Here is a 27783-nt window from a genome sequence, read left to right on the forward strand (position 1 = left end):
TCTTTTAACATTTTCAGTATGTCCATTAAAGGTTGATGGACTTAGGAGATTCTCAAGCCTGAAGAATAGTGATTGGCCTTCTGGAATGTGGTTAGCAGAAAGCAATTTATAAGAATTTCTTTTTATTTCTATTCTTGCCAAGCTCGGATTTTAAATTAACTATTTCCTGGCAAAATGTTGCTTTCCAAGCTCAAAGCCATTTCTGTCTGTTTGGAGTGCCTACTTCAAGGAAAACTTGAGAGAAAATTCAATTCAAATGCTCAGATATTTCAGAGCCATATGATACTGTCTGAAAGTGCTCATAGTCACAAGAACTGGAGCCAAAACCAGAACCAATGAGAAGTACTCTAGAAGCTCTCTTTTTCACTTGCAAACCAACAAATACTCTAGATCATCATATTATTTACTTGACAGTATTATTTAACCTAGAATGTGATATGTAACCACAATTTCACAAATGAAGCCTTTCAGAAAGAAATAAGTTACTTTTCAATACTACATCTGAAAAACCTTTTGAATATCTGGAAATTCCAGAACACTAAAAATTGAGCTCTTGTTTTTCCTGTCTGCAGGTTGCAGTGACTGGATGGCTGTAGTAGAAAGTTTCCAGGAATATTCTTAACAAATCTGATGTCAAGTTTCGATAATGACTTTGCTAATTTCTCAACATCACTGTTTCAGTAGTTTTTTTTTTTTCTTTTCTTTTTGTTTCCTACAATCTTGTGTTGTATCTACTACTGTATCTTCCAATGTTGTCACACGTTTACAAATCACAATATGCATTTGCATGGGAAAATGGCATAGCAGCAACGGACTGACAGCATGTTACTGTTTAAAATAGTGACAGAATATTTCCACAGGCATTTTTCTGAACATCTTGCTCTGTTAAGACACTTAGATAAATGCCTAACAATACCATTCAGAAGAATTTTGAATTCAGATAAAAAATATTGAATAAAATAAATCAATTTTTGTGGAATATTTGTTCCAAAAAAGATTGAGACACTACTGTATTTATTTTCTAGCATTTGGGAAAAGGCAATCAATAAAGTGTAAATGCACTAAAAAAAATTGGTAAATACAGTCAATATTCACAAATATATTGCTTATATCTAGAAATAGCATTTCATCTCTTTTCAAATTGAAAATGTAGCTATTTTAGCATCAGCACAGATGATAAAAGACCTAAGTTGTTACACATTTATACAATATAAAACTTTGATTTCAAATGGTCTATATTAGTTACAGACTCTACATATTAAAATTATAAAAAATGTAAATATTAATAAACAAAGAAAAAAATTATCTTGACATTCTTAAAGACTCCGTAAGCTTGGCTAGAAAGTGCTGATTACTGCCACTGAACTTGCCCAAACTAATTAGGTGAGAAGAGTCTCATCCTGTGCCTCAAGTTACTATAAAGATATAGACACTTATGACTGTGCAGGAAAGGTTGTGATGTCAGTGACAAAAGTATAAGACTCTTACTGGTGGAGAAACAAAATCTGCACCAACTATGTTTCTGTGAGAAGACTGTGGTGTGAAATCTGCTGTAACTGGACCTGTGTTCTCAGTGCGCATGAGAGATGGTTTCTTGGGCCATGCATACAACTTCACTTTCTCTGTACTCCCATGAAGACTACATAAGAAAGGACATCTGAGACTATTCACAGTTCCCTCTGTGCTGACACCTCCAAAGGGCTTAAAACTATGGGTTCTCACATAAAACAAACAAACAAAACAGCCAAAATGCTTAAAATAGTCTTCGGCACTTATTAGTAGTACACTAAACGTTTTTAGTTAATAGAATGACTTCCTAAGGAGAATACTAAATTGCTTAAAAGAAGATGGGAATTTAGATTGAGGAGTACCTTTCTGCTCATTGAGGCAGACCTAATATTTGTCAGACCCATTTGCTTTATAAGACAATAACTTGGATTGTTTTTTTGCCAAGTGTGTGGTCAAAGTCATCACAGATATTTCCCTAATTTATGGAGGTAATAATTCATATAGTAATCTCTCTTAAGCTCAATAGCTCAATTCTTCAGGCAGAGCTGGTCATCACCTGAGGCTAGAGCATCATGGTTCGTCAAGTTACAAGTAGAAAAACCTTTGGTAAAATAGAATGCTGCTACTGCATCCTTCAATCTAGATATTCCAGCCTGGAACAGGTGATTTCGCTAGAAGAACTATCTATATAGATAGAAAGCAGTCCCTTAATCCTTCCCATGAACAGAAAAAAAAATTATTGAAAATAATAATCTAAGAAACAGTCTTCATATTCTACAGTAGAAGTACATCTCCACCACAGAACAGCCCCAAAAGCTTGTTTTTCTGAGGCCCAGAAGACACAGCAGGTAGAACTGACTTCCTGTCTTATGCAACAGGCACCACAGAGAATTACTAGCTTCTTTTTATGTCTCCTTGATCTGTGACTAAAAGATTGTTTAGGTAAAATGTCTTGCTAAAAAAAAAAATGAGGGCAAAAAGAGAGATCTTATATTAATTTAATACTGATAATTAGATGCTTATTTAAACCTTATTCAATCATAAACCCTCCTCTGAGCAATGTAAACTTATGAAAGGACCTTCTTTAAATACAGAACTATACAACTGTGACCTTTTACGAAGCCTTCTGCAATTAGTGATCCAGAAAATGACTCTGCAGAGGATGTTGTAATAATCATTATCATAATAGTATATATTTATTGAAGTCACACTGGCCAGATTAAACCCTCTTGGATCTGTTGAATGGTGTAGTACTGTGTTAAGCTCTCAACATCAATCACTCATTTTAATTCTTTCTTAATTTGGAACAGCTTTTCAACTACTCTATATGTTATATAGAGATAAATAAGCTTTGGAGGTTTTACAGCGGCTGTCATTGGTTAGTCATTTTAAATGACTAACCAAAGATTAGCTGTTATTTGTAGTTTCCCTATGTATCTCGATTCTGTCCTCATACCATGTCATCTACAGTCAACACGAGCAGCTTTCTCCTGCTTTGTCTCTTGGCTGCCTTCTTGTGCACAGCCAGCAGAAATATTAAAGAACAATCCTGGCCATCTAAGCACAGACATTTTAGAAGGCACTTTGTTTATGAAGAACTCTGAGGCTAGCAGTAAAGACAGCAAAAAATGTTAGAAATCATTAGATTTCAGGAAGACTGAATGAAGATACTACGTATTATCTCATAAAAAGAAAAAAAAAGAAAAAAAAAGAATATAGTATTTGGGTATTATTATCAAGTACAGTTATTAAAAAAAAAGATTTTATAAATATTGTAAGATTCTGACAGAGCTCATCTGATGAAGTGATGTCAAACTTACCAGCTCTGCAATGTGAGATTCAAGCTTCATGTATTAAAAAAAAAAATAACATGACAATTCAAAGATTCTATCCTCCTGCATTAACAGACTCCAGTGTAACTTTTACACTTAAATTACATATTTAATGATGACTGTATAAATCTGTGCCTCCATTAGTCTTGTTCTATTGGCATCTGATTAGAATAAACAAAAAGTACAAGACAAATACTTAACACAGGTAATTAAGAAAAGCATCAAAATGTGGCAGAAAAAATGATGGCTGAGATTTGCTGAGATTTTTTTTTTTTTTGCTGAGATTTTCAAATTATGCTCAGACACACATGGAAAATTGGCTATTTCAGCAACACATGAATACTTAGGCTTGATAGCAGCTCTATTATAAAATTCTATACCCATGCTACATGTAAAAAGCCATATTTGCCTCAGTAGCATCAGACAGAAATTAACAGTGTGTAAGAAAGAACCTCTTTATTTCCTCTTGGTCCTATAAAGCAAATGCTAAACATATCCTGTTTTCATTAAAGTCAAGAAAAGAGTATTCTACAAATCACAGGACCTATCCACTACTTGTGCAGATGTAACTCTTTAGATTAACAGAAAGCTATCTGAGGATCAGATGCTCTTCATTACTTTAAACTACATCTGCATGAATCACTGGAGCTCAGTTGGCTCTAATTCACACAGTTAAGATGTTGCTCTTCTCTGCTCACTCATTCCAGGGCAACTGTCTTTGTAAGGACAGATGACAGCTGAAGTATATGTGCATACATGCCTATTATAACTTAAAATAAGGTAGGAGATCCGTGTTTCAAATATATACACAACAGTGTAATTAAATCTAAAGGCAGACAAGGACACCTTTGATTTCAGCTATCTAGGGTTCAGTGACTTCTTGCTTCCTGTACTGAAACCAAAGAGCCATTTAGGTACTCACAGTACAATTTAGGAACTCTCTACATTTACAAATACACTCTTAAATGCACATAATTCTATGCATGATACTGGGAAGCATTTAAGAGAGCAATATATATGTACGTATAGACGTATATGTTTTATAGATACATAAAAATCAGTTAAAGTAAAGGGAGAGAACTAGAAAGAGACAATATGGAGACTATAATGAAACCACAGAAAAAAAGCAGTAGGTGTGACGGAACAATATGGTTAAGAAAGTGGAATAATAATAATAAAAAAAAAAAAGGTGGGGGGGAGTGATATCTCAGGAATACACAGCAGGAAAGAAAGGTAAGTAAAATAGTAAAATTTGGAGAAAACAAAAAGGAACAGACCCTTGTTTTATTCTGCACACACAGGGGCACTATGAGTTCATGCATTTCTGGCTTTCTTCTCCTTTCTTTCTTCTCCTTCTGTACTTGGGACCTTTACACAATGGTTGCCAATTCCTTTTCCCAGCTATCTCCCTTCCAAAAACTAGCAACAAGTGTGATGGAAAACAGCCTAGGGTCAGAACAGACCCGTATCTCCAGATTGCATGCTTACATGCAACTAAACAAAGAACAACTTCAACAAATGAGTGCCCTTCACAAATACTTTAGGTACTTTCTTCCTCATCACAAAAATGGAAATGCTCTTCTGACCAGTAGGTGGACAGCACAGCCTTTTATTCATTATGTTTACTAAAGGCAGTACATTTCAAAACAAAATCAATGGCTGAGGCTTTATATGACAGCTTCTTTTTTATACAACTATACACAAATAATAGTTTCAAGAATTTTATATAAAAATCCACTGAGGAACAAGCTCCATGATCTTTAAGTTCAAAAGATTCAAAAAAACAGCAGTCCCTGACTTTGAGCTGAAATGTAGACATGGCATGTGCCTCGCTGCCCTGATCTAGGATGGTAGAACTGTCAGTCTATGAACCTTGAAATGGTGCAGGAAAAGAAACACTTTCATAGCTTATCTTTTCAGATGCTGCATTTGTTGGTTTTGAAATGTTTGTGGTTTGTATCACAAAGTCTAACATTTCACACTTGTTCCTCTGTCTAGCACATTCTGCAAGTTTAGAAGTGTTTGTGCTTTCAGTCTGTACAAAGCCTGCAGCCAACTTGCAGCAGAACATCCACCCTACAGCTCACTAATATTTCTTCATTAAAGAGACACAGACTGTATAGTTATTTAAATCAACTGCATATGCATACATATTCAGTGCATATGCATATCTCACATACCATTGTCAATGCAGAATGATCAAGAAAGTTCATGCAAAGGTACAGCAAGAAAATCATACAGAATAGATGCTACAGTGTATGTTTAGTATTCAGTGGAAAAAAGTCATTAGCCCATTAAAACAGTAATTTGGGAATAAAAATGCAGAACCAAACAACTGTATATTTTGTATTAATTTAATGACAATTTAACTTTATTTCAATTGTGTTGCAAATATCAAAAACAATTAGATATAAAAATCCAGTTAATTTTAATACTGCCTCTAACCTAAAGCACTCAGAATTCCCTGGAGAATTACATTATTTCAGGTAAATTACTTTAAAAATTTATAGATAGATTTAAGCATAATATCCAGGCTATTTTTCTTGCGCAGGCAGTATTAAAACTGAAAATCATAAACTGAAGAGAAAAAAAGTTGATTTTTAAACATGCACACACACTATAGCTGAATGCTATGCTTTAAAGGAAAACAAAGGGATACCTACTTTCTGCTGCTAGAAGTCCTAGTAGGAAGGCAGCATTTGGACAAACAACAAACAGTATGAAGATTTCAGAACAAGCAATTTATAAAGCTCAGCCTAGCATACTACTTTAGCCACAGAACAGTTTGAATAAACTGACAATATCTCCCCCACCTCCTTTTTAAAAAGTTTAATAATATGGTTTGTGTGTGTGGAGCAAGATGGGACTTGTAGAGTGGGACAGAAGGAAAACAAGCACTTGGTATTGGAAAAGTAGCACATATATGCAGTGTTAAGCATCTATAGTACCAGATTTTTTCCAACACTGACACACTATTTTAAAAAATTCCCAGACAAAAATTACTTTAAGTAGGAAGATCATAATAAGTGAAATGATAAACTATTATAATATACTTAAACAAAGTGTAACTTCCTATTAATTACTTAATACACATACTTTAAAACATTACACAAGATGCTTTGGAAATATTTAGAAAATCAATGGTGCTATTTACATGAAGCAATAATATAAAACATCAAAATATATTTATAAAGAAATGTCATGTGAAACATTTCCTTTGCAATTTGAAAAAAAAAACATGCCAGAAACACTAAAGCAGACTTAAAATACCTGCTTACTATGCAATAATAAAGCACTGCTTCTGTGTTCCTCATATCACACATTTACTGCACAGCTCAGAGAGCACCTAAATGCTCAAATTACTGCAACGGTGCTATCTGGTAGCCTAAGTTAACCACTAAGTTAAGGATTTGGTCAGTAGGTCTTGTATCTGCTCTACTTTATGTATGGTTTAACCAAAACACAGCATTATAAAATGCCTTACAAGAACTTCGTAAGCTACTTTGAAACTGTTAGTCACATACCAGAAAACCAATACTACAAACCAAGAAATTAAACCATGCATTATAGAGGAAAGCTTTTTAATAAAAAGCAAGATTTATTTTAATCTAGAATTCAATTATGCAGTTTTCCAAAGACTATCCTCCAGCTCCTACAGCGACTCGGTAGATATGAAAATGTGGCTACAAAAAGGTTGTTGGAAAAACAAAATTATAAAAAAAATATTCATTTTAAAGGCTTCACCAACTGTTGCTGTAAAACCCTAAGCATCCTGAGTGTACCTAAAATTCCAGAGTGAACTAAATGGCCTTCCTAAATTTAAATTCCCAATTAAAAACTTCAAACAATTCCACAGTGTTTCCTCAGTCTGCCACAAACTTGGCAACTGATGAAAAAAAATTGAAAGTTTTTGTACTGGTGATGATCATTCTTAAGCCTGAGAAACACTTGAAAATTATACATCCGGTTTCTTCCATCACAGAATAAACAGTTATCATATGATTTGAGAGGAAAGCCTTTGTCTTCTCTACCTAATCTATCGTGCAATCAAGTGATAGGAGGGCCTGGAAGGTAGGGGGTGAAAAAGGGAGCAGGATGGGGAAGATTAGCAGAAAGCAAATTGATTACGAATTTCTCCATTCCCTACTTAATGTCATAGTCCACTTTAAACATCCTCTACTGTGGCAATTTTTCCTATGTGCTATATTTAGCCTTTCAAACTGCCAGTTGGTTACTTCTGGTTTATATGGGTTTTAGGATATTAAAAATATTCAGAACTTTCATTCAAACTGGCATTTTACAGAGTTCTGAAGACAAACAACCTAACAGTGAAATGTTTCAACTTCTAACAAAACTTTGCAAGATTGACTTCTGCCACATTGCCAACAGAGCAGGATTAAGTCCTTCAGAGGACAATTACTGATGAAAAGAAGGAAATACATCACCAAGAACAAATATATAATAATTAACAGCTGTAGGAATCAAGAATTATTAAAACATTCTGTAGCCAAGAAAGGAAGATTCATGCAGAAGAATAAATGGCTGATTTTAAATGAAATTTATCTCTGTCCATTCCAGTCCACTTATTTATGCAATTGGTTGATCCTCACTGAAAAGCTCTCTAGAAAGTATATTCTCTGCAATTATACAAGTAAAAATGTTAGCACTATTGGTGCCTTTGTACCACTGCCTATGGCTGTTGTAGTAAAGGCTCAAAGCATCCAGCAATCCCATGTTCATTGCACTCTGAGAGAGGACAACTCTAACCTAATATGGAAGTCAAAACTGAATTTTTCTGTTTCTGTGTTCAGAAAGACCTGGAAGAGCATAGGACATACAACTTGCTTAACAATAAGCATTTACATTTCTGTATCTTTATCTTAGTAGGAGTTTGCTCATTCCTGACAAATCATTTGATTTGAATGGTATGCTCCATGAAATTTTATGGGAGGATTAAACAGACAGCAACATTTAAATATTAAATGCTCTTCATTAGAGTTTATGATCTGAAATAACATCATGGAATGTTAGGAAGGAAACTTATATTACCTTAAGACAGTCTAGATTCTACTACAGCTTGAGAGTTTTAGGTTGAATTTCTTTAAACTATTTCAGCTTGGAAATACCACAAGTCCCTACTATCTTTGCGTGCCAGAAAAATTTGAAAACATCACTACTGCAGTTCTGAAGAGGAAACAACACAGATTTCCATATCTAGCAATTTCAGTAGTTCAAAGTTGCAGTATCTCTTGTTGGAAGTCTCAGTGTTTATCCTCAGATACTATGTATTTTATCAGCTAATATAGTCAGGGAAACATCACAGGAAGTACACACTAAATATGGTTTCCTGATCTCTATGATCTCCCTTCAGTGGGATCAATGCTATTTTAAAGAATTATAATACTCTTCTAAGAAGTACAATCTATTGTTTCAGTTTTTTCAGAGATGAACACAAGTTAACAATAAATACAGCACAGATATTCTGTAGAATGTATGTATTGTCCTGGATTCACGTGTTCTGTGAGCAGAAAAAATAGACTTTGTATGTTTGCTGTACAACAATATCTGTAATTACATCGCCCTTAGAGGGAAACACACGTCCTGTTGATGTGAGACTGAAACAGGGAAGAGGAACTGCAGCTTTTAGTCTAGTACCAAACACACTGGTAGTTGTTTTATTGAAATGGAGGAAGTAGCTGGAAACAAACATTAAAGCACTGAAAAAAAATCTGGATGAAGTCAAATGAACTTATTTTCTTTAAAAACACATATGGATCATCACTTACAGGTGCACCAAGTATTCAAAAGCTCACTGCCTGAAGTTAAGTCATGAGGCTTTAAGTACCCGTGATCTGAGATGAGAGTTACAAGCAGTAAGCAACTCTGAGCAAACCTTTGTATTGAAGTACTTAAACTTGAATTGCAAGAAATAAAATGCCAGAAATTAAACAAAAATATTGCTGAATTTTTGTGTTAATAACACTGAAATAGTTGCTAAAAACGACATGCTCCTATAAAAGAAGGAGAAAAGCATTATATAACATTTGCAGTTGCTCAGTAATTTTGTTACTTATGAAAATATTGGGACATCGTAACACAGCAGTTTAGCACATGTAATTAAGTTCCCAAAATACCTTCTAGTAAAATAAGCTTTATAATTTTACACAACTACAGCTCAAGTATTCTGCTGGCATTATTCAGTTGGTTAGAAAAATAACAGAGTTGTATTGGCTTTAGATTTTCTTAAAAAGTTCATTTAACTTGATGCTAAATCCTAATTTTAGGACAGCCAAATCTGTACTTTTGGATTATAGACATTGCACACAATATTTTGGCAAAATTAAGATACATATTTATGACAGGGCTGCCAAAAGATTCAAATATACAGGTATGGGTCAAGGACAAAAGTAATGATGGAAGCAGTACTATTCTACTGCCCAACATGCAGCTATATGCTCATAACATTTATTGCTTATCTTTGCTACTGAAGCCTGGGGAGGTCTGCCTCATAATGCTGGTTGGACAAGACCCTGGGTAGCCTGATGAGCTACTGGATGGAAACCGTGCCAACAGCAGGAGGGTTGGTACTAGGTGATTTTTAAGGTCCCTTCCAGCTCAAGCCGTATAGAATTCAGACATATTGACTGGAGAATATACACTTTCTGTTACGATACCTGAGGAGGTAGGATCTTCAGAGAAGTCTGGCAACTCTTCAGGGGGGTCACCATAGAAGGAGTTGAATTTGTGGCTTGACACAGCTGCTAGTACTGCCCCCTAAATAAAAATACCCACAAAATCTAAATTACACAAAGTAGTTTAATAAAACATTTCTGCACATGCTTGGTCACTGAACTTCCCAAGTTTTCTTGTGTGTTGACCTTCCTGGTGAAGAGTAAATAAATTTCATAGCCTTCATGTGATTTGCTATTATCAGTAACCATATCTAAGAGCTGGTAATACACTAGTTTCATGGTAAACTATATTCTTCGTGAAGGATTTCATGATAACAGTTCTTTTATGGAAAGCATTTTGATAAGCCCTAACTCAGAAGCAAAGGTGCGTCACTGAATTCCTCCATACAGAAAAAATGACACCCATTGACATTCACTGACACTTGCTGAATGCTTATCATGGAGACCAAACAGTGGTTGTGAGCACAGTGAGACAATGCGTGGTGTGTTTCAGCAGTGGTGATAGTGACATGGAAGACAGGTTACGTTCCAGATGGCCATGCACAGCTGTCTATCTACAAGATGAAGAGTGTATCATAGAGTGTATCACTCTATCAAACGGTGTTATTGCACTCTTTGTATCTGTTGTAGTTTCCATGGAAATAAATAGGAGGCATTACTTTTGGAGTGACAGAACATTTGGTCACCAGATATATGGTGTACCCATATAAATGGGAGAAAATTTCTAAATTTGTCTGAAATTTTTAAAAGATTCAGTTGTTACAAAAAAAAAAATTCTCTTCCAACAGAGAAAAAAGATTTAACATCTTTGACTTTCCTGGATTAGCAAGTATAAAAATTGACTCTATAAAGCCAAGCAACACATGGCTATATGAGAAACTGTCATAATCAAACACTTCATCATTAGGATATTTAACATCCATGATATATCTACATGAAAATGCAATAATCTTGGACAGCAAAAAATGAGTAGTTAGATGGGAAGTTACAAAACTAGAGAAATAGTCATCTGCTCTGAAGTATATTTACTTATTTGAGTAAACTAAACTAGAGTTTAAACATCAGTTTATAATGTCTTTCAGGTATGACAATATGCAAACTAGAGAACAGTTTCAGAAAAGATTCTGTAGAACAGTGGTGGATTGGATAAAATGGTAGAAAACAAGTAGCGATTTTAAAGGCTCCTTAGAGACTAAAAACAGAGACTCCTAAAAAGAACATCTGTAAAAGATCTGAAACTGCATAGGGTAGGGAAGCTGATCATATTCTAAAATGTAAAGAGCTAACATTTTAATTAAGGCATTACCTGGACATAAAAGCCACACAAGAGAAAGTGCTGTCTATCAGAAAGCACAGCAACTACGTCACCTTAATCATTAATTGCTTTGTAGCAATTAATTGTAGTAATTGTAAACTTATGCAAAGCACCTATTCAATATGCATCTGATTCTGCATTTACTACAAATTGTAAAACACCTCACAAAAAGTAATGTTCTGTGTTTCTGTTAAAGTTCTATAAGCCTGTCAGCAGATTAAAAAATGTTTCTGTTAACCTTCCTAAGATAGGAGTAATTATTGTTTTGAAGAGAAATCATGTTATTTTGGGCTATAAGATGTTAACATTTTTGTTTTTGCTATGGCTGAGAAATAATACTGTGTACAGAACTGAAGATATTTTTGCTCTCCTTGAAAAGTAGTAAACATTATTACATTCTTTTTACCATAAAAATTAACAGCAGTAACACAAGCCACTTTGCTATTCTCTCCGTTTTATTAATTCATATTTTGTAGAATTACCATATTAATGTAAAATGAAGATCTTATACACAGTTTGGTTGACACCAGACAATTTGTGCTGGAATTCAGTTTGAAAACTATGAATTAAGATAGAAGGGATTAACACCCTTAAGAAGACATCATTGTGACACACTATTGTAAAGATCAGTTTCACCTCTGTTATTTTTGCTGACCTCTGAGCACAGATTTCTCTCAGTGCTTTTAAAATTAGTAACACCACTTAAAATCCAAATTATGTAACTACGTTAACACTACATTCACTTTACCTTTAGTTTTCGTCTTGCATTGAATTTTCTCAATTGTTCTACTGTCTCTGGAAGATGAATCTTGTATGCATAGCGATCTCTCTCCTTAAAACACAACAAAAGAAAACAAGGATTAAATATAAGTTCTTAATATTATCTCAACATTATGAAACTAGGCAAGAAATGTATCAGCTACTAAGTATTGTAAGGAGAATAAGGACTCAAAAAAATGTAAGGTAAAAAACAGCTTAAAAAAACTGATAGGGTAGTATTTTTCAAGTATTTTGAAATAATCCTTAATTTGGGGCCAGGGATATTTTTACTTTTTGATTTTGTTTCTCACTTTTTAGTAAGACTAGCTTTTTGTTATACTCTTACGCTGTAAATTTGTTTGCTGCTACCACTGAACTTTGAAGCTGTCAGGTACAAAGTAGTTCTGCTTCCTGGGGTACAATGCCAGCGAAGCAACATGTGCAAACACTCTTGTAAAGGGTTCCTGATGCCAGAAGAAAGCTTGCAGTTGGGGTTTGTGTACAACAAAGCAGAAAGAGACAGCTGATGGCTGTTGAGATCAGAGCTAACTTACACAAAGAATACTCAACCACAGATGCAGACCAAAAATTTACAAGTAAATGGTGAGAACCTGCAGCAGCTGAGTACTCTCCCCAAATCATCACAAAAACTACAACATCATTCTGCAGTTAGGAATTCAAGAGTTAGAAGGAAAGCAGAGTGGAAAACCAACTCTACCAGCAGTACTTGCTTGGAGGGAAAAAAAAATCAAATTGTACTTCTCGGTTTTATTTTTCCCCCCAGTATTTGTCTAATTCAAAACAGAAGCAGACACCAGAATCCCAGCTTTTCAAAAAGTGCTTTATTAAAGTTAATGATATTATGACTATGTTTACCTTGAGCCCACAGTACAGAAAATAAATAGAGGATAAAAAAGAAAAAATAATGAATTAATCAGGTTCTGCCAGAGAAAATACAATGCTCTGGGTCAAACTGTGTTATAAATTCTGTCACTACTGAAAAATGATTTGATTACCAGATGCCATGTAATTTTATGTAGTTACAGCAGATTTGAGCAACCTACCGCTGCACACTTTTTTTACTCTACTGGGACATTTCAGGAATCTAAATAAGAAAGCAAGCAATTAAGTAGTGCAATATGCTACACATTGTGTAAGAGGAAAGAGATTTAGATAGGATGGACCTATGAAGAGATCAGAAATCACTCCTCTGGACTTTGAGAGCCACAGAAAGAAACAAATGCCTTCTTTGAACTTCATTTAGTCATACCCTGTATACTCTGATGATGTCCAAGATTGCTCTTCTGGCTAAACAAGGGTTCAATTCAGACATTACCAAAAGCTCAGGCTCTAATCTTACAAAGAATTTAAAGCACATCTTATACAATGTCATGTCTACTTTGAAAAGTTGAAAAAACCAATTTCTTTTATCCCTTTAAGAAGGAACTGATATGTAAACAAGTGGTATCACTACCTTCAACCAGGGATGATTCAGTGCTTCATATACTGTTATCCTTTCTGCTGGATCCAGCATAAGCATGCGGCGTACCAGATCTTTGGCACTTTCAGAAATATGGCTCCACTGCCGAGGATTCATCTGATTACAAGCCAGAAAGAAGGAAATTAAATTAGTCATCAGCATATAGAACAGAATCTATTATTTGTGTAAAGTAGACAATAGAGATTTAAAAGTGGTTGGTATTATGAAACAATGCAAAAGATGATTTGGAATGCATATTCATACGGTGTATATATAGGTTTGTGTCCAACTATTTGCAACATGTCAAGATGGAAACCAAATAAAATCATACTAAAGTAGGAAAATTCTTCATGTGCTAAAGGATTCTATCCTTAAACTATTTCTAGTATTTTCTTTAATTTATGAAGACCTTAGGTTTTATTTACATAGCACACTGCTAGTTTTATGAAGCAAAATTTCAAAATAAAAACCAGCCTTTTTTTCAGTAATTAAATCCACTTATTTAAAGAAGTGAACTTATTTAAAAAATGGTCTGCGACGAAAAAATATTGCTTTTAATTGGAACACTCTGGAATATTATCTGGCAATGAAATTCACATTTATAATTGTCACTTCTTTTTTCAGTTCTAATGGAATTAAGATAATTGTAAATTTGTAGCAAGATGGTTTTGAAATCCTTACGCTTTTTTCACCAAATAGGCATATAATTGTGGAAACAGGAACAGAAAAGGAACTGAGAAGACACAGTGTTCTAGCCATTACTTTTTTTTTTCTTTGGAAATAAATAAAGAAAAAAGTAACTTGTAAGTTTCCAAAAGTTTTAGTTGTTTGACAGATTACATAAAGAAATCTTCCACAGAGTAAAACTGGAATGTCTATGAAGTTGAAAAACTAGTACCACTAAGAAATCTCTCTGTATCTAGGAATAAAACATTTAAAAAATGAAGATTGTACTCTTGGCCAAGAGCAGTGCCACAGCTGTCACATTTTAGTAGACTACTAAAAAAAAAAAGAACTTCCTGAAACCCATTACAGACTGTCAGGCAATCTTAGGAATTTCTCTGCTAATACACAGATCATGTACAACCTTTCGTGCAAAGCTGAGCAGAACTGCGTGATCATATAAGCAGCAAAAACAGTGAAGTTGAAGTTTTAAATTTTTCTCCATAGCAACTCTAAGATGACTACACAGTGAAAAATGCTTTTTTTGCATGGACACCAATATGCTTTCAGCTGCAAGTGGCTCCTTTTGAATAGTCAGTTTCACCTTATTATATTCTAAATGTACTAAAAAGAAAAATGACTATGTGTTCACAGTAACATTCATTTTGTTGTAAATCAAAGCAATATGATAGTCAGCCTTTATGACAGTTCTTTTATTTTGCTAAAAATGGAAACGATCTGTAAAATGAAAGTAACATATACAATATTATACTTCACACCTAAATTTTATGTATTCCTATTGAGTTCAAGGTGCAAATAGGAGCAAACTGTTGCACCCACTTATTATTTTCTGTGTAAATATTCCTATATTCTAATTCCTAGCAGTGATACAGGACAAAGTACAAGCAAGACAGACTGAAGAGAGAGAATCATCTCTCCCTGTGTAACACAGCCAGCTTTCTCCAAGCTTCAAATTTAAGCCACGCTAAATACAAAAATCAACTTCCAAAATTTTACAAGCAGAGTTCATCTTACTGGAAAAAGACTCAGACACACTGTCATTTACCTTGTATTTTCCTTTAATAATGCCTTCAAACAATCTCTCCTTGGTTCCATAAAAAGGCAAACAACCGCTTAGCAGGATAAAAAGGATGACACCACAACCCCAAACATCTACAGGCTTCCCATAAGGTTCCCTTTTCACCACTTCTGGGGCCATAAAATGAGGTGTTCCTACACGTCCTAAAAAGAAAAGGAAAGAAAACAGAATGAAAGCAATATGTGCCAAACATGTAAACAAAGAACACCACTGCACTAAACTAAAACGGTTTTAGTTATTCTTTTTTAATAGATGAACATTTTATTATTTTTTCCTTAAGTATTTAGTAAATGTACCCAGTGAGACATATCGCTAAGTTCTCTTCTGCTTGGTTTATACATTTATAAATTGAATACAATTCTATCCCATCGTAGAAAATGTGAAACAACTTTTATATAAAAGCACTAAGACTCTCAAGTGGAATATGGCATATAAATGTAAAAATAGATATTTGGACAATCTTGGAAACAGGAATTCCTTATCCAGAGTGCATATATACAGAAAATGAATAATTCTAACCTACTCTGCATATCTGTAAAAGCTGCCTCCACCACGGAAGGCCATAGTTTGCTCTGCTAACTGCCCAATCCTTAGCTAGTCTAATGATCTTGTCAACGTGAATACAAAATGTTGTTAATTTATTTGCAGCAGACAATATCTTCCTATAGATAAAAAGATATTGCTACTCTAGTGTTTCAACTAGTGCTTTCAATGATTGCCACACAGTAAGGGTACTGGGCCACTTCTGATTTTTGATTGGCTCTGAATGAACACCCATGGAAATAAAACATTTAATGTCAACTAATCCTCAGAGTGGATAAACTGATTACAATTATTTCATTCAATTGCTATATTAAACATTAAAACAAATAAAAACAAGAAATGTTTTCTCTCTCCTCAGAGATATTTCCCATTCTGAAGATGTTTGTTTTCACAGCAAAATATTTGCAAGGGTACAGGCATTACATTTTGAATGATTAGGTCATCACCAATGCTTAATGAACAAGACAGCCATTGGACAACAGTAGTTTGACCATGCACTAACAGAAAAGAAAAAAAAATTACAATTGTACCAATTGTATCACTTTTTAAAGTTATTCTACCTTAATGATACTATAGGGTAATTTAAAGGCTCCTGCAGAAACACTGTGCTGGCTGTAAGTTCACAACATAGTCCTGAAAGCCCCTAGAGTTAGCATTGCATTTATTTTATTCAGTTTTTTTCTTGTAAAGAGACTCCTGTCTTACTTGATTAGCAGAACACTTGAATGTGAGTTAGCTAAGTAACAGCACTGGTAACAAACACATAACAAACACCTAGGAGACTATCTGGCATTAATTTACTACATATCATCCTTCCTTCATGCAACCTAAAGCAGCAATATGGTCTAACCATGCTCTGCAAACTGGTCCCCACTCTTTTTTTTTTCATCTGTGAGGATTAAGAAGCTATGCAGTCTAGACTGATGCGATAGTTAGAGGGCAATTCCTACACAGGCTGAAAAAGAAGTAAAATATTAAGATGCTGCAGTCTAGCTCATCTCTCATAGCACTGGAGAAAGATAAGGGATATTTACAATGTATAAAGAGAAATGGACTTGGGGAAAGATCAACAATTCTTCTTGCTAGTTATATACAATGTACAGGTTTATGTCTATCTTCCAGCCTAACTGATGCACTTCAAAGGCAAGTCTTTAAGTTCACAAATAAAAGGGAAAAATTATCTGCCTGGATGATCCAAAGTCTTTCTCTTTTGGATACTTGGGGACAGGGAAAGGAATGAAAAGGAAAAACACATATATCTGGTATGCTTAAGATGCTTAAAGATGCTGAGAACTCTATATTCTTTCTTTCCATGTGCCTATAATTACCAAGCTGTAACAGATTCCTAAGTCTTTTCCCTAAAATTCCATCATTGGTGTATCAGTATTTCAACCTCTGTATGAGGCAATGTATGTAAAGAGGGAGCAAAAGCTGCCTGTTCAAAGTATTTGAAAAGGGCTTCACTTACTCATGTGACATTAGTGGTATGAGCACCACAGTCTGAAAATTTTGTATATGAGAGGCATTTTGCAAGACCACAAGGCAGCCTGGCTGACCCAAGTCTTGTTTATTTCAGTAGTAAACTTCCTGGCACATTTGTTCAGATACACCCGTTCGCAATTTTGGAGCAGGTGTAACCTTTCTTACACATTGTAAAAAAGCAAACACTAGTGGTAATAAAGCTGTTGTTAAAATATATTTTTTTTTTGAATGGAAAAAACATATACACTCTGAAGCTATTAGGCTTTCTAATTGCTGTTGTGAATCTAGGAAGTCAAGAGAAAAGTGATTATTAAAAGAAAGAAGAAAGAGAAGATATCACGAGGATAAACAAAGATTTGAAAGAGGCATTAAACTTCAGAGAGATAGAGCTGTCTGGATCAAGTAGCTAATGAAACTAATAAGCCTAAATACCAAGTGATATATCCTAAGTTGACTTAATGTGTATGTCCAGTATTTATGTGCTATCCATCTCAGCATGGGACCATTTTTCTGTTATACAGAAGTAACTGCTGCAGGGATTACCACAGTTAAATGACTGTGTACTGTCAGAGAAGTGAACCTGAGCCCGACAGGCCTACTGACAGAAGGCCTACAGAACAACTGTACACAGAACAACTGAACAACAGAACATCTTGTTCTGAGGAAATGTGTCCTTGGCACACAGCTACTGCCTCTACGCTTTCTCCTGAGTTTTAAAAGCCTATTTTGCAGCAACACATGCTACATGAGCAATATATTACTGGGTGCTGGGTGAGGACTGCAGTGGGATGGCCTCTGTGAGAAGCAGCAGTAGCTGCTCCATGTTGGATGTGGCTCTCTGCAGCCAGCTCCAAAATGGATTCAACTGATGGCTGAAGCTGAGGTGGTCAGTCAAGTTGGCAGAGCATCTGGGAAAGTACATTCAAGAAAATATGCTGCACAGCAGTGTAATGAATGAAGGAAAACATGTGAGAAACAGCGCTGCAGCCACCAAGGTCAGAGAAGGAGGAGGGGAGTTGGGTGTTGGGGCAGAAGTTTCCTTTTTAGCCTATGGAGAAGACTACAGTGGAGCAGATAAAAAAACGAAACCGATGGGGGACCCACACAGGAGCAGCCTTATCCGGGAGGATTGCAGCTTGTAGGAAGCCCCCATACTTGAGCTGGGGAGAAGTGTGCAGAAGAAGGTGAGGCAGATAGGATAGACTGACCTCAGCCCAGGGAGGCTGGCCCTTAGCCAAGGCCAACCCACCATACTGGGTTATGCTGGTGCTGATGCACAGAATGCTGATGAAATGGGGAAAAATAAGATTTATCTCTTAATACAAATCAAAGATACAGCCTGCTTCTTTTCATCTGTTCATTTCTAGTTCTCAAATATTAAGCATCATCTTGCCTGAACTAATCATGGGCTGTACAGAAGTAGCAATTCAAACTATCAAGATACTATCAAAAGTACACGTTTTTTGCTTCCTTTTCTCCCTAGTAAAATGTTCAAGTTAAAATTACTTTGCAGAAATTCATTAGAAGAAAAATCCTTCATTATTCAAATGCACTCATAAATATACGCAGAACAGGATAATTACTTCAGATTGAGCATTAATCAGCTTCCCTAAATTTTGAAAGTGGTGTCTTGATGGTGGATAAACTTCCTTTCTCCTTTACTTCTCTTACTGACTACAGTGCTAGGAAATAGAAAAGTAATTACTGAACTACTGAATGCCAACAAGAGGCAAATAGCTTGCAATTTTACACATATCAAAATTGCAGACAAAACATAACTTGCAAGCATTTTTACGCTGTTCCCATCCACTGTCAGCACTGTTCATTATTTGCCATATTATGTTTTTTTTTTCCATATATTTTTCTAACAGAATAAGAAAAGTGCAACAGCTTCTTGAGATTCATTTTTTATTTGCTATGCAACATTGGACAAATTACAACTTTTCAGTATCCCAAGGTTCCTATTTTGCTTTATCCGATGCTCATTCAGAGTATGCCATTAGAACATGAAGCTACACACATTTCTTAATACCCAACAGCTCTTACAGACAAACTCCAGCAGACTTAGAAGTTAAAGAGATCATCCCAAATCTACTTTTACTCCCTTGGAAGTTAAAAGAATTTTCAATCTCAGGTAGAAGAACTGGATTTTTATTCCCCTCATGCAAAACCAGTATATCATACAAATTCATTTTAATGCATAGCTTGATGTTAAGCAAAATCACTAGACTAATAAAGCAACAAGCAACATTTTACACAGCTTTTTAATACCCCAACAGACTTCTATATTTAACTAGATTTAAAATGATGCTACTGCACAGAATGCTGAAAAATCAGTACTACTAAACCTTACTGTTCACTTTTAAAATGAGAAAACATATGTGAGAAAATATATTAGAAACTATTAAAAAAGCTAAGGTCACTTCTGGGGCAGCTATGATCCTCACGACAAGCAACTGCTGAGTTCATCAGAAGAGGAAATGGTGATTTTGAGGTTATTTTAGAAACGTATCTGGGCAAGTATTACTGCACTGTGCTCAGCAAAATGGAGTGCACATATGAACTCAAATAGATATGATCTTTCTTGTTTTGTAACTACAAGATAGTAACAGGATAAACAAAATCTAGAGACAAGAAAGTGTGCAAAAATCACGGCTCCTAAATACTCTTTAAACCAAATACCACTTGTGCTGATAGTTGCTAAGTAGAAAGCTTGTATCTTATACAAAATCCAGTTTAAGATTTTAGAAAATCTTGCATTTTTTGGTGTTTCTGCAGCAGCTTTCCATCTTTGTGGAAGCAGGTGAAACAGAACAGTAAGCAAAATCATTTTCTCTTTATTTAAATATACTTTCCTTTATTCTAGATATAAGAAAGCCCATGGATATATTCTAACGACACCCCATGAAGAATAGCTTTATTTGCATAAAGCTTATTTGCTTAATGTCTGAAAAGGCACAGATGTTACACATCCTACTTCTATACACTTTTTTGTTTTTTGTTTTTTGTCTACCAGTTTTAAGGCATTTTGATACTGTGGAAATTTATAACATTGTAAATTTGGGTGGTTTCTTTTTCTGTGGATAAACAGCTTCAGTCTTCAGATGATGTCAATGTGATATCATTCACAAGCACTAAAGATAAATTTTGACTTACCTTTGATAATTTAGTTTCTATGACTCTTTCCATATTATTCCAGACAATAGGGCTATGCTTTCCACAAGAAGAAGAGTATATAGAGAGACCCAATCAGATTTTGTCATCCCTAAGGCAGGGGATTGATGACCAAGATATCAGAAGAAGAGTCTTTCAACAGCAGTAGTATCTGAACGATGTACAAAGGAAACAACTGGAACAAATAATTTTTAGGAAAAAAATGTGAGGTACTAATAAACATCACCATCTGACCTCTCACAATAGTGTAATATGAATATGTTCTTAAATTAAGAAGTTTCTAAAAGACTGGGATGTCCAGAATAATGTGGAAGGAATTGAAGAATCACACATGACATCAGATAGATCATACTTTGTTACTTTTAATTCCTTTCCACATTACTCCAGACAATAGAGGTGTTTAAAGCAGGTGCATGGAGAAGATGGGGAGAATTAAAAAACAGGCAATTCAGCCTCAGCACAGAAGACTGTCTGAAGAAAATGTTTTTTAGAAGATCTATTATCAGACAACTGGGCACCTGGACACTAATGTTGGGAAAATGAACAAGCAAAGATCACACGATATCCAGAAAAATTATAATAATTGATTCACTGGCCTTTTCAGGCATAATACTATCATAGAGGAAGTACATCTAAGCTGACTTTCAAACATTAGCCTCCTGTAAGTCGTTTCAAATCAACCCAGATGTGAAGAGAAATTTCTGAGAGACAGTAAATTTCAATTGTAGCTTTTAAATAAAGCAAATTCTATCAGAGGCAAAGCTTTGAAGAGGGTCAATAGCTTTTATTAAAATAAATAAATAAAAAAAGTGAAATATTGTTCTTGCTTTGCAGAGGAATAAAACACTTTCATTTGAATGAAAGAATAGTAGTGTACAACCTTAGTTTACAAACATTTACCTGTCCTTGGAAAAAAGATCTGCTGCATAATTGAGAACCTATGATAAAAAAAAAAGGCTGGACAACATGAGAAAAATAAAAATAAAACTTTAAAGCGGTACTTCGAAAATCACCGAGAAAATTATTTTACACTTTTTTTTTTTTTTTACATTATTTCCCCAAACTTCATGGTCTTATTTGTAGGGAAATTTACAGTAATGTCTTCCTTTGCCATCTTAGTAGTAATTTGTAGTAGAAGGCCAGATTACAAAGAACCAAGAACACTTTGTGTGCTTTAAAGTTATTCATAGAACTTAAGAATTCTGAAGAAATTTAGAGGAGTTAAGTAACAGTATCTAAAAATCAATACTGGGCTGGATTAGCAGTGACATTTTGCTGCTATGAGAAAAAGTAAAAAAACAGATAAAAAAAAGTCAACTATCCATTGCTAAAGAAGACTTAACTGCTAGCACAGAACATCATACCATTGAGTCTATATACAGTTATTTTGAACTAAGTGAAGGAAAAAGCAGTTGTGGATTCAACAGCTTTTTATTCACTGGCTGGAAGGACCCTCTGTGTCCATCTGCTCCAACCCCTACTCAAACAGGAACACCCAGAGCAGGTTGCCCATGATCCTGTCCAAGTGGCTTTTGGGAGATTTCCACAGAGGAAATTCCACAGCCTCATTGGGCAACCTGTGCCAGTAAACCATCACACAGACAGTACAGAAATACTGATGATCAGATGGAGCCTCCTGTATTCCAGTTAGTGCTCATTGCCTTTTCTTTTGTCATGGGCACCGCAGAAGTTTTTCAGATTCTTATACCATATACTAGCTAATCATTCTAAGACTAAGATATTTGATATCTGCTAAGTTGGACATCATCACTTTTATTTAAGAAAATATTGTGACAATTAATGTCATGTTATGAAAGAAAAACTGTCCAAGGAAGAAGACAGAAATTATAATACGAGACCTCTCAGGTTCCAATACTTCAACTGCATCATAGCCATGAAAACATGGACTGCTTAATGTAACAACCTGTTACTTAGAAGACTTTCACTTACAATTACAATGATCTTTATTTCGTATACTGGCATAATTCTATCTTTAACTATCTACTTAAATGCTTCAAATTAATATACTTTGGCTAAATTTTCTACTGCTGATGTTAAGAACTTCAAGAAAAAGGCCTTCAGAGACAGACAGTTCATGAAAAAAATTTCCTGTAGCCCAGGAGATGACACGGTTTCTGCTAACTGTATTGCAGCTAATGGGGATACACAGTGGATTTCCTTACATTTTTCCTTTTGGTCTTATAAAAAATGAGTTCCAGCTATGTCAATTTTTTCATGCTTAGTAATAATTAAACTCTCTTAAAAATAAACTCCACTGGGTTGTTAGCTGTTTAATTACAGTGTTCCTAAAATCTATTCTAAACATTTTCATTAATAACATCTAGTATGATGTCTTATCTTTTTATCAGGAGATATATTTATACTTCTGTAAAATAACTCTCTGCTTGAAAGAGCACAGTAATTATACTTTTTTAAACAGCGCAACTTGATCTTTCACATATGACATAAGATTAAGACTGGCCTACTTTCAATTCCCGGAACTTAATTTATTACAAGAATACCCAAATGTTTGTTTTTCTTTTTTTTTTCTTTTCTTTTTTTCCAAAAGTTATGTACACTGGAAGAAGCTGTATTTCATTAAGTTCAAAAAATCCTGCAGTCACAAATAAAGCAAAAGCTGACGCTAGAAGATATGCTTGGCAGAAACCAAGGGACCAAACTCCATCCCATTATGCGATGACATGGACTACACACAATCTTGTCAGGTACAAGAGCACTGATACAAAAAGGTTAGGTAAAAAAAAAATGGCACAAATGCAAATGTATGAAAGAAAAACAAATAGCAGTGATAACCTCTGAATATTTTAGATAAAGCAGCTTCTATTTTAGGCAAAAATACTACCACAAAAAACAGAGTGACCATCACAGAAATAGAAGAGCTTTGTAGAGTGGCGGGGCTTTGTATGCAAGAGTAAGGGATGTTGAACTTCACTACAGCCTCACTACTTTCAGTGAGGACATGCCTTTTCTACACAAAAGCTATCTTATTCTGTCTTAAAAGATAAACTACTCCAAGCACTTCTTGAACATCAGGATCATCTACATAGGAATTGATACTAGTAATTAATAGATCCTGTTAAGATATTGTAGTAATACATATTAGATAAGCAAAGGTAAGCAAACATTGCATTTCCAGCATGTACGAGACAGTACTGTAAAAGATTTGAAGAACAGTGAAAACCAAAATGGGTTAGGATTATAGTGTTTTTTTTAAGGACAGTAAGAGAAGTTTAATCTCAAAATAGCTTTTGTTTAAGTAAGAATTTGTTTTTTCACGGCAGAAAAAAACCAGCAAATATGGGAATTACCATGCTGGAGGGTAAATATTGAGTATGTTAAGTAGAAGCAATTAAAAAAAAAAAGTTAAAAAAAGAATGTGAACATGTGTTTACAAGATTCCCTATAAGGAAGGTTTCTATTTCATTCAGGAGAAAAATCAACAAATGAATAGTATCTAATTTTTTAATTATACTTACTAGAAAACAGTATTTGCATGTAGGGCATAGCAACAACTTAAACAATAAAAATAAGAAGCCGATAGCCCGGTATAGGCAGTATAATTAACCTTTCCATAATACGTATAGGACATCACTGTGCAGTAGCAGAAATGAAATCTTGCAAGTGCTGTATAGGGAAGTGTCTAGTACTATGCTTTCAGGAAGTACTCTGGAAAGGAAAAGAACTGCCAGATGTAGTTTGAAGTACAAAGACTGGAATGGAAGATCAGAAGAATAAGATAAGGAGTCTGTTAAGGAGAAAACTTGAAACAAGTAGAAGAATTAAAATATTAAATGGTATATAAATGAAGTGCAAATGTTCTAGGTACCCCTGAAAGTTAGATGAATTTGAAGGTGAAGATAACATTCACTAATGAAAAGATAACAAACTGGGAATGACAGTTGAGAGAGAGAAAAACAATGTGAAGGCAGACTTATAAGGAAAACACACACACACACAAAAAAGCAGCAAAATATTATACTGATGAGGCTTAAATAAAAAAAAAAGGAGCTTCTGTAAGTACTCCAAGCAGAGCTAAAAAGGAATGAGAACATTTACACAGGAAAGGAAGGGCCAGGCCAGCACAGATAACTAGAAGACAGTTGAATACATGAATGATAAATGGGGCTGCAGAACAGGAAAGGAAGGACGTGATGAAATCTGGGCAAAATGCAGGAATTTTTTCTAAATTGAACTTCAAGTTTTTGGTGAGACAGCTAGTAGTCTGAAAGTAAGTTCAATGTAACTGATTAGCTTCAAAAGAGTAGCTGGCACTGAAAAAAAAATGGAAAAGTTACTCAGAACGAAGAAGAAAAATGAGGGAATCATAAACAAAATGGTAGGAACTATCACTAAAAAAAGCAATGGTTTAAATATCATTTGAGAAATATGAAAAGCAAAGAAAGAAATTAGCTTATTTAGGAAAAAAAGGCCAACAGCTTCTAAGCTGAGTGGGTATTTTTTTAGAAAATGACCTATCTAGGACTGTAGGTAATAAATATCCAGGTATTTGTAATTACAAGAAGAGTGTGGAAGATGTTGATATGCTTAAACTGGTTTTGCTTTTTATTTAAAAAAATTATATAAAAGCTAAATTGACAAAGATCTTTTAAGTGTTTACATAAGAAAATGTGAGTTTTTGAAGAAGATACTGAGACATACTAAGAGGAAGTTACTCCCTTTTGAAGAAAAAAAAACAAAAACAAAAACCACCCAAAGTTAATTAAATCTTTTGTTGTGGTCTCCTACTCTGGCACTGAAAACACCAGAAAACTGATTGGGTCTTCATCTGTGCAGGCTGATTACAGCATAACCCTATTGTCTGGAACAATATGGAAGGTAGCTAGAGGAAATAAATTTCACAGAAAACAAAACACACAGTCAAAAAATATACAGTATCAAGATATTGGTGTCTTATGCAATAAATACAACGAAATATTAAAACACAGGAAAGAATCACATGTGAAAGCTAGTAATATTTTGCTATTAAGCAGAGTAAACTGACAGAAATTGCCTAAAAAACATATGGCAGCGTTAAGGATGCTGTACTAAACCTTTAGCCAATTGCTTTGACACACATTTCAATCTTGATGGCGTTTTATGTTGTGTGCTTTGTCAAGCATGGACTAACTCCGCCAAGGACTGTATCAAAATGAAAAAAAAAATTTGCATTTTCCAATTTCATTTTGATCAAAACAGTGAGAGCTGCTGCTGAGAAGCATTTATAGAGTTTTACTACTCAGTATCTGTACACACAATGTAATACATTTTTGCAGTTCAGATACCTGTGTACACATATTGTTAACAAAGTCTTTAGTAAAGATTGAGTCCTTGTTTTGCAGCCCAGGCTATGTTGGAAGCACAGAACTCTGCAGTAAAACTTCTGTAATATTATATAACTTTGAAGGACAATTTCTTACCTCCAGCAACTAGCCCAGATTCTCCTAATTGAATTGCTACCCCGAAGCCACCAAGCTTTACTGGGGCTGAATTCTCTTTTGAGGCAAGCAGTACACAGTGTGGCTGAAAACAACAACGAAAAAGCAAATTATTATATTATTTGAAAAGTACAATTGGCACCTTAGAATTTACTTTCAAAAATTTGCAAACAGACAGAACTTTTTTTTTTTTAAGAAATTCTTAATTTGTGACATTTTTGGAATGAGATCCTCTCCATTGGCTTCCTTTTTACTTGTCCCAGGCATACCAAAACCATTTCAGGACTTAACAGAACTCACAAGGAACACAGAGTAAAACTGCAATAACATGGAGACAATAAATGTTGACATTTTCTTTCTTGGTGTTAGTTTTTATTTTCACATTTCACTCTTATGCTTTACACTGTTCTAGCTCTTCAGTAGATACATCCTGCCCTATGACACAGTGTCTGTGATCTTATTCTTTACACTTTGAGCCCCAACCACAGTAGGATCACTTTCCAGCTGCATAGAAACAACATTGTTGTGACATTTCTATTAAGTGACAGGGTAAACTGCTTAAGTTTCTAACTGCATTCCATGCAAAGTCATTCATATTTTTTATTTTCTACAGTTTTTCCACTTACTTATAATATTAAGATGCAACATATAAAAATATAGTAATAGCATTATTTGGTAGAGTGGTTACTGATGTGAGGGAGCAACAGACAAAGTCTACTTAAAAATACAATGTAGTAATACTGTGATTAATATAGAATGACTTCCTACCCTTACACAGAGCCTCCCTTTGCACAGTCAGCTCTGTTATTTGAAAGGATGTGAAATCTGCCTGTACACTACTTCATGAGAAAAAGTTACTGCTTACACTGCAAAACAAGGATCTTCAAATAGGTTACCTATCTTCAGAATGTCTTCAGATTTTTCCTTCTCTAAGAAGGTAAGTATATGCTGCCTTAAGTTTCTTTTACACTTGTCCTCCTGCAAAGAACCTGAGAGAACTCAGCTGCTCACTATGCAGATGATCTAAGGTTAGACTGCGTTTGGGGGTAACATTACTAAATTGCTCAAACCTGGAACAGCACTATTACAACCTCCTGGCATGGACAACTAATCAAGCTGTGGAAGAATCCATAAATAATTTCCTTCTGCATTGGGTGCATTACCTGTACTGTATGATTTTAATTTAGGTTCATGACCTAGGTGTTTAGTAGAACACCTACAGCTAATGAAACTTTTGGAAGTTGTAATTACCATATTAGAAGTCTATAAAACCTTATCTTAACCAAAGTCTAATCTATGTATTCACCAAGAGTCATGAACTGTTACCTTGGATGTTTCCATAACAGTTACAGTAAAGCACTCAGATTTGGTGACATGACTATTAATACCTGATAGAAAATACATGAACAAATCTTCCCAATGCTTCTTGTCCTATTCAGTATTGGGATGAAACTATGACAACACATTAACATCAAGTCCGAATGAAATTTGCAGAGTCCCAAACAAATTTGATTCTCAGACTGACGATATTTTAATAACGTTAACATGGACACTGACATTTAAAATACTAAGGAAAATACCAAGCCAATATAATATTCATGAGTTATTAAATATACCTCATACTAGGACTTCTAGAATCGATTTTTAAATTGGCAATTTAAAATTATAGTTTTAAATTCCTTAAATCCTATTTTAAATAGTATTACCAGGTGGTATTATTTCTGAGTATTTTGTCTTACTGAAACTGTTAAGCTGCTCCAAAAGTAATGCCTCCTGATT

General features: G+C 34.7%; 1 protein-coding gene across 6 annotated transcripts in view; it reads right to left on the reverse strand.

The window, feature by feature from the left end:
• The window catches only part of CASK (calcium/calmodulin dependent serine protein kinase), a 201695-nt gene that overhangs the window by 55332 nt on the left and 118580 nt on the right, over nucleotides 1-27783 (reverse strand). For all 6 annotated transcript variants that reach the window (XM_065741619.1, XM_065741622.1, XM_065741618.1 and 3 more), the window contains exons 6-10: nucleotides 25987-26089; nucleotides 15317-15492; nucleotides 13582-13704; nucleotides 12097-12180; nucleotides 10016-10115 (exon numbers count right to left, since the gene is read on the reverse strand). In XM_065741619.1, coding sequence (XP_065597691.1) covers nucleotides 10016-10115; nucleotides 12097-12180; nucleotides 13582-13704; nucleotides 15317-15492; nucleotides 25987-26089 — 586 coding nt within the window. The remainder of the gene's footprint in view (nucleotides 1-10015; nucleotides 10116-12096; nucleotides 12181-13581; nucleotides 13705-15316; nucleotides 15493-25986; nucleotides 26090-27783) is intronic.

This window comes from Cyrtonyx montezumae, unplaced genomic scaffold (genome assembly GCF_038088225.1).
Source record: "Cyrtonyx montezumae isolate F1298 unplaced genomic scaffold, pur_monq_1.0 scaffold_3, whole genome shotgun sequence".
NCBI classification, from domain to species: Eukaryota; Metazoa; Chordata; class Aves; order Galliformes; family Odontophoridae; genus Cyrtonyx; species Cyrtonyx montezumae.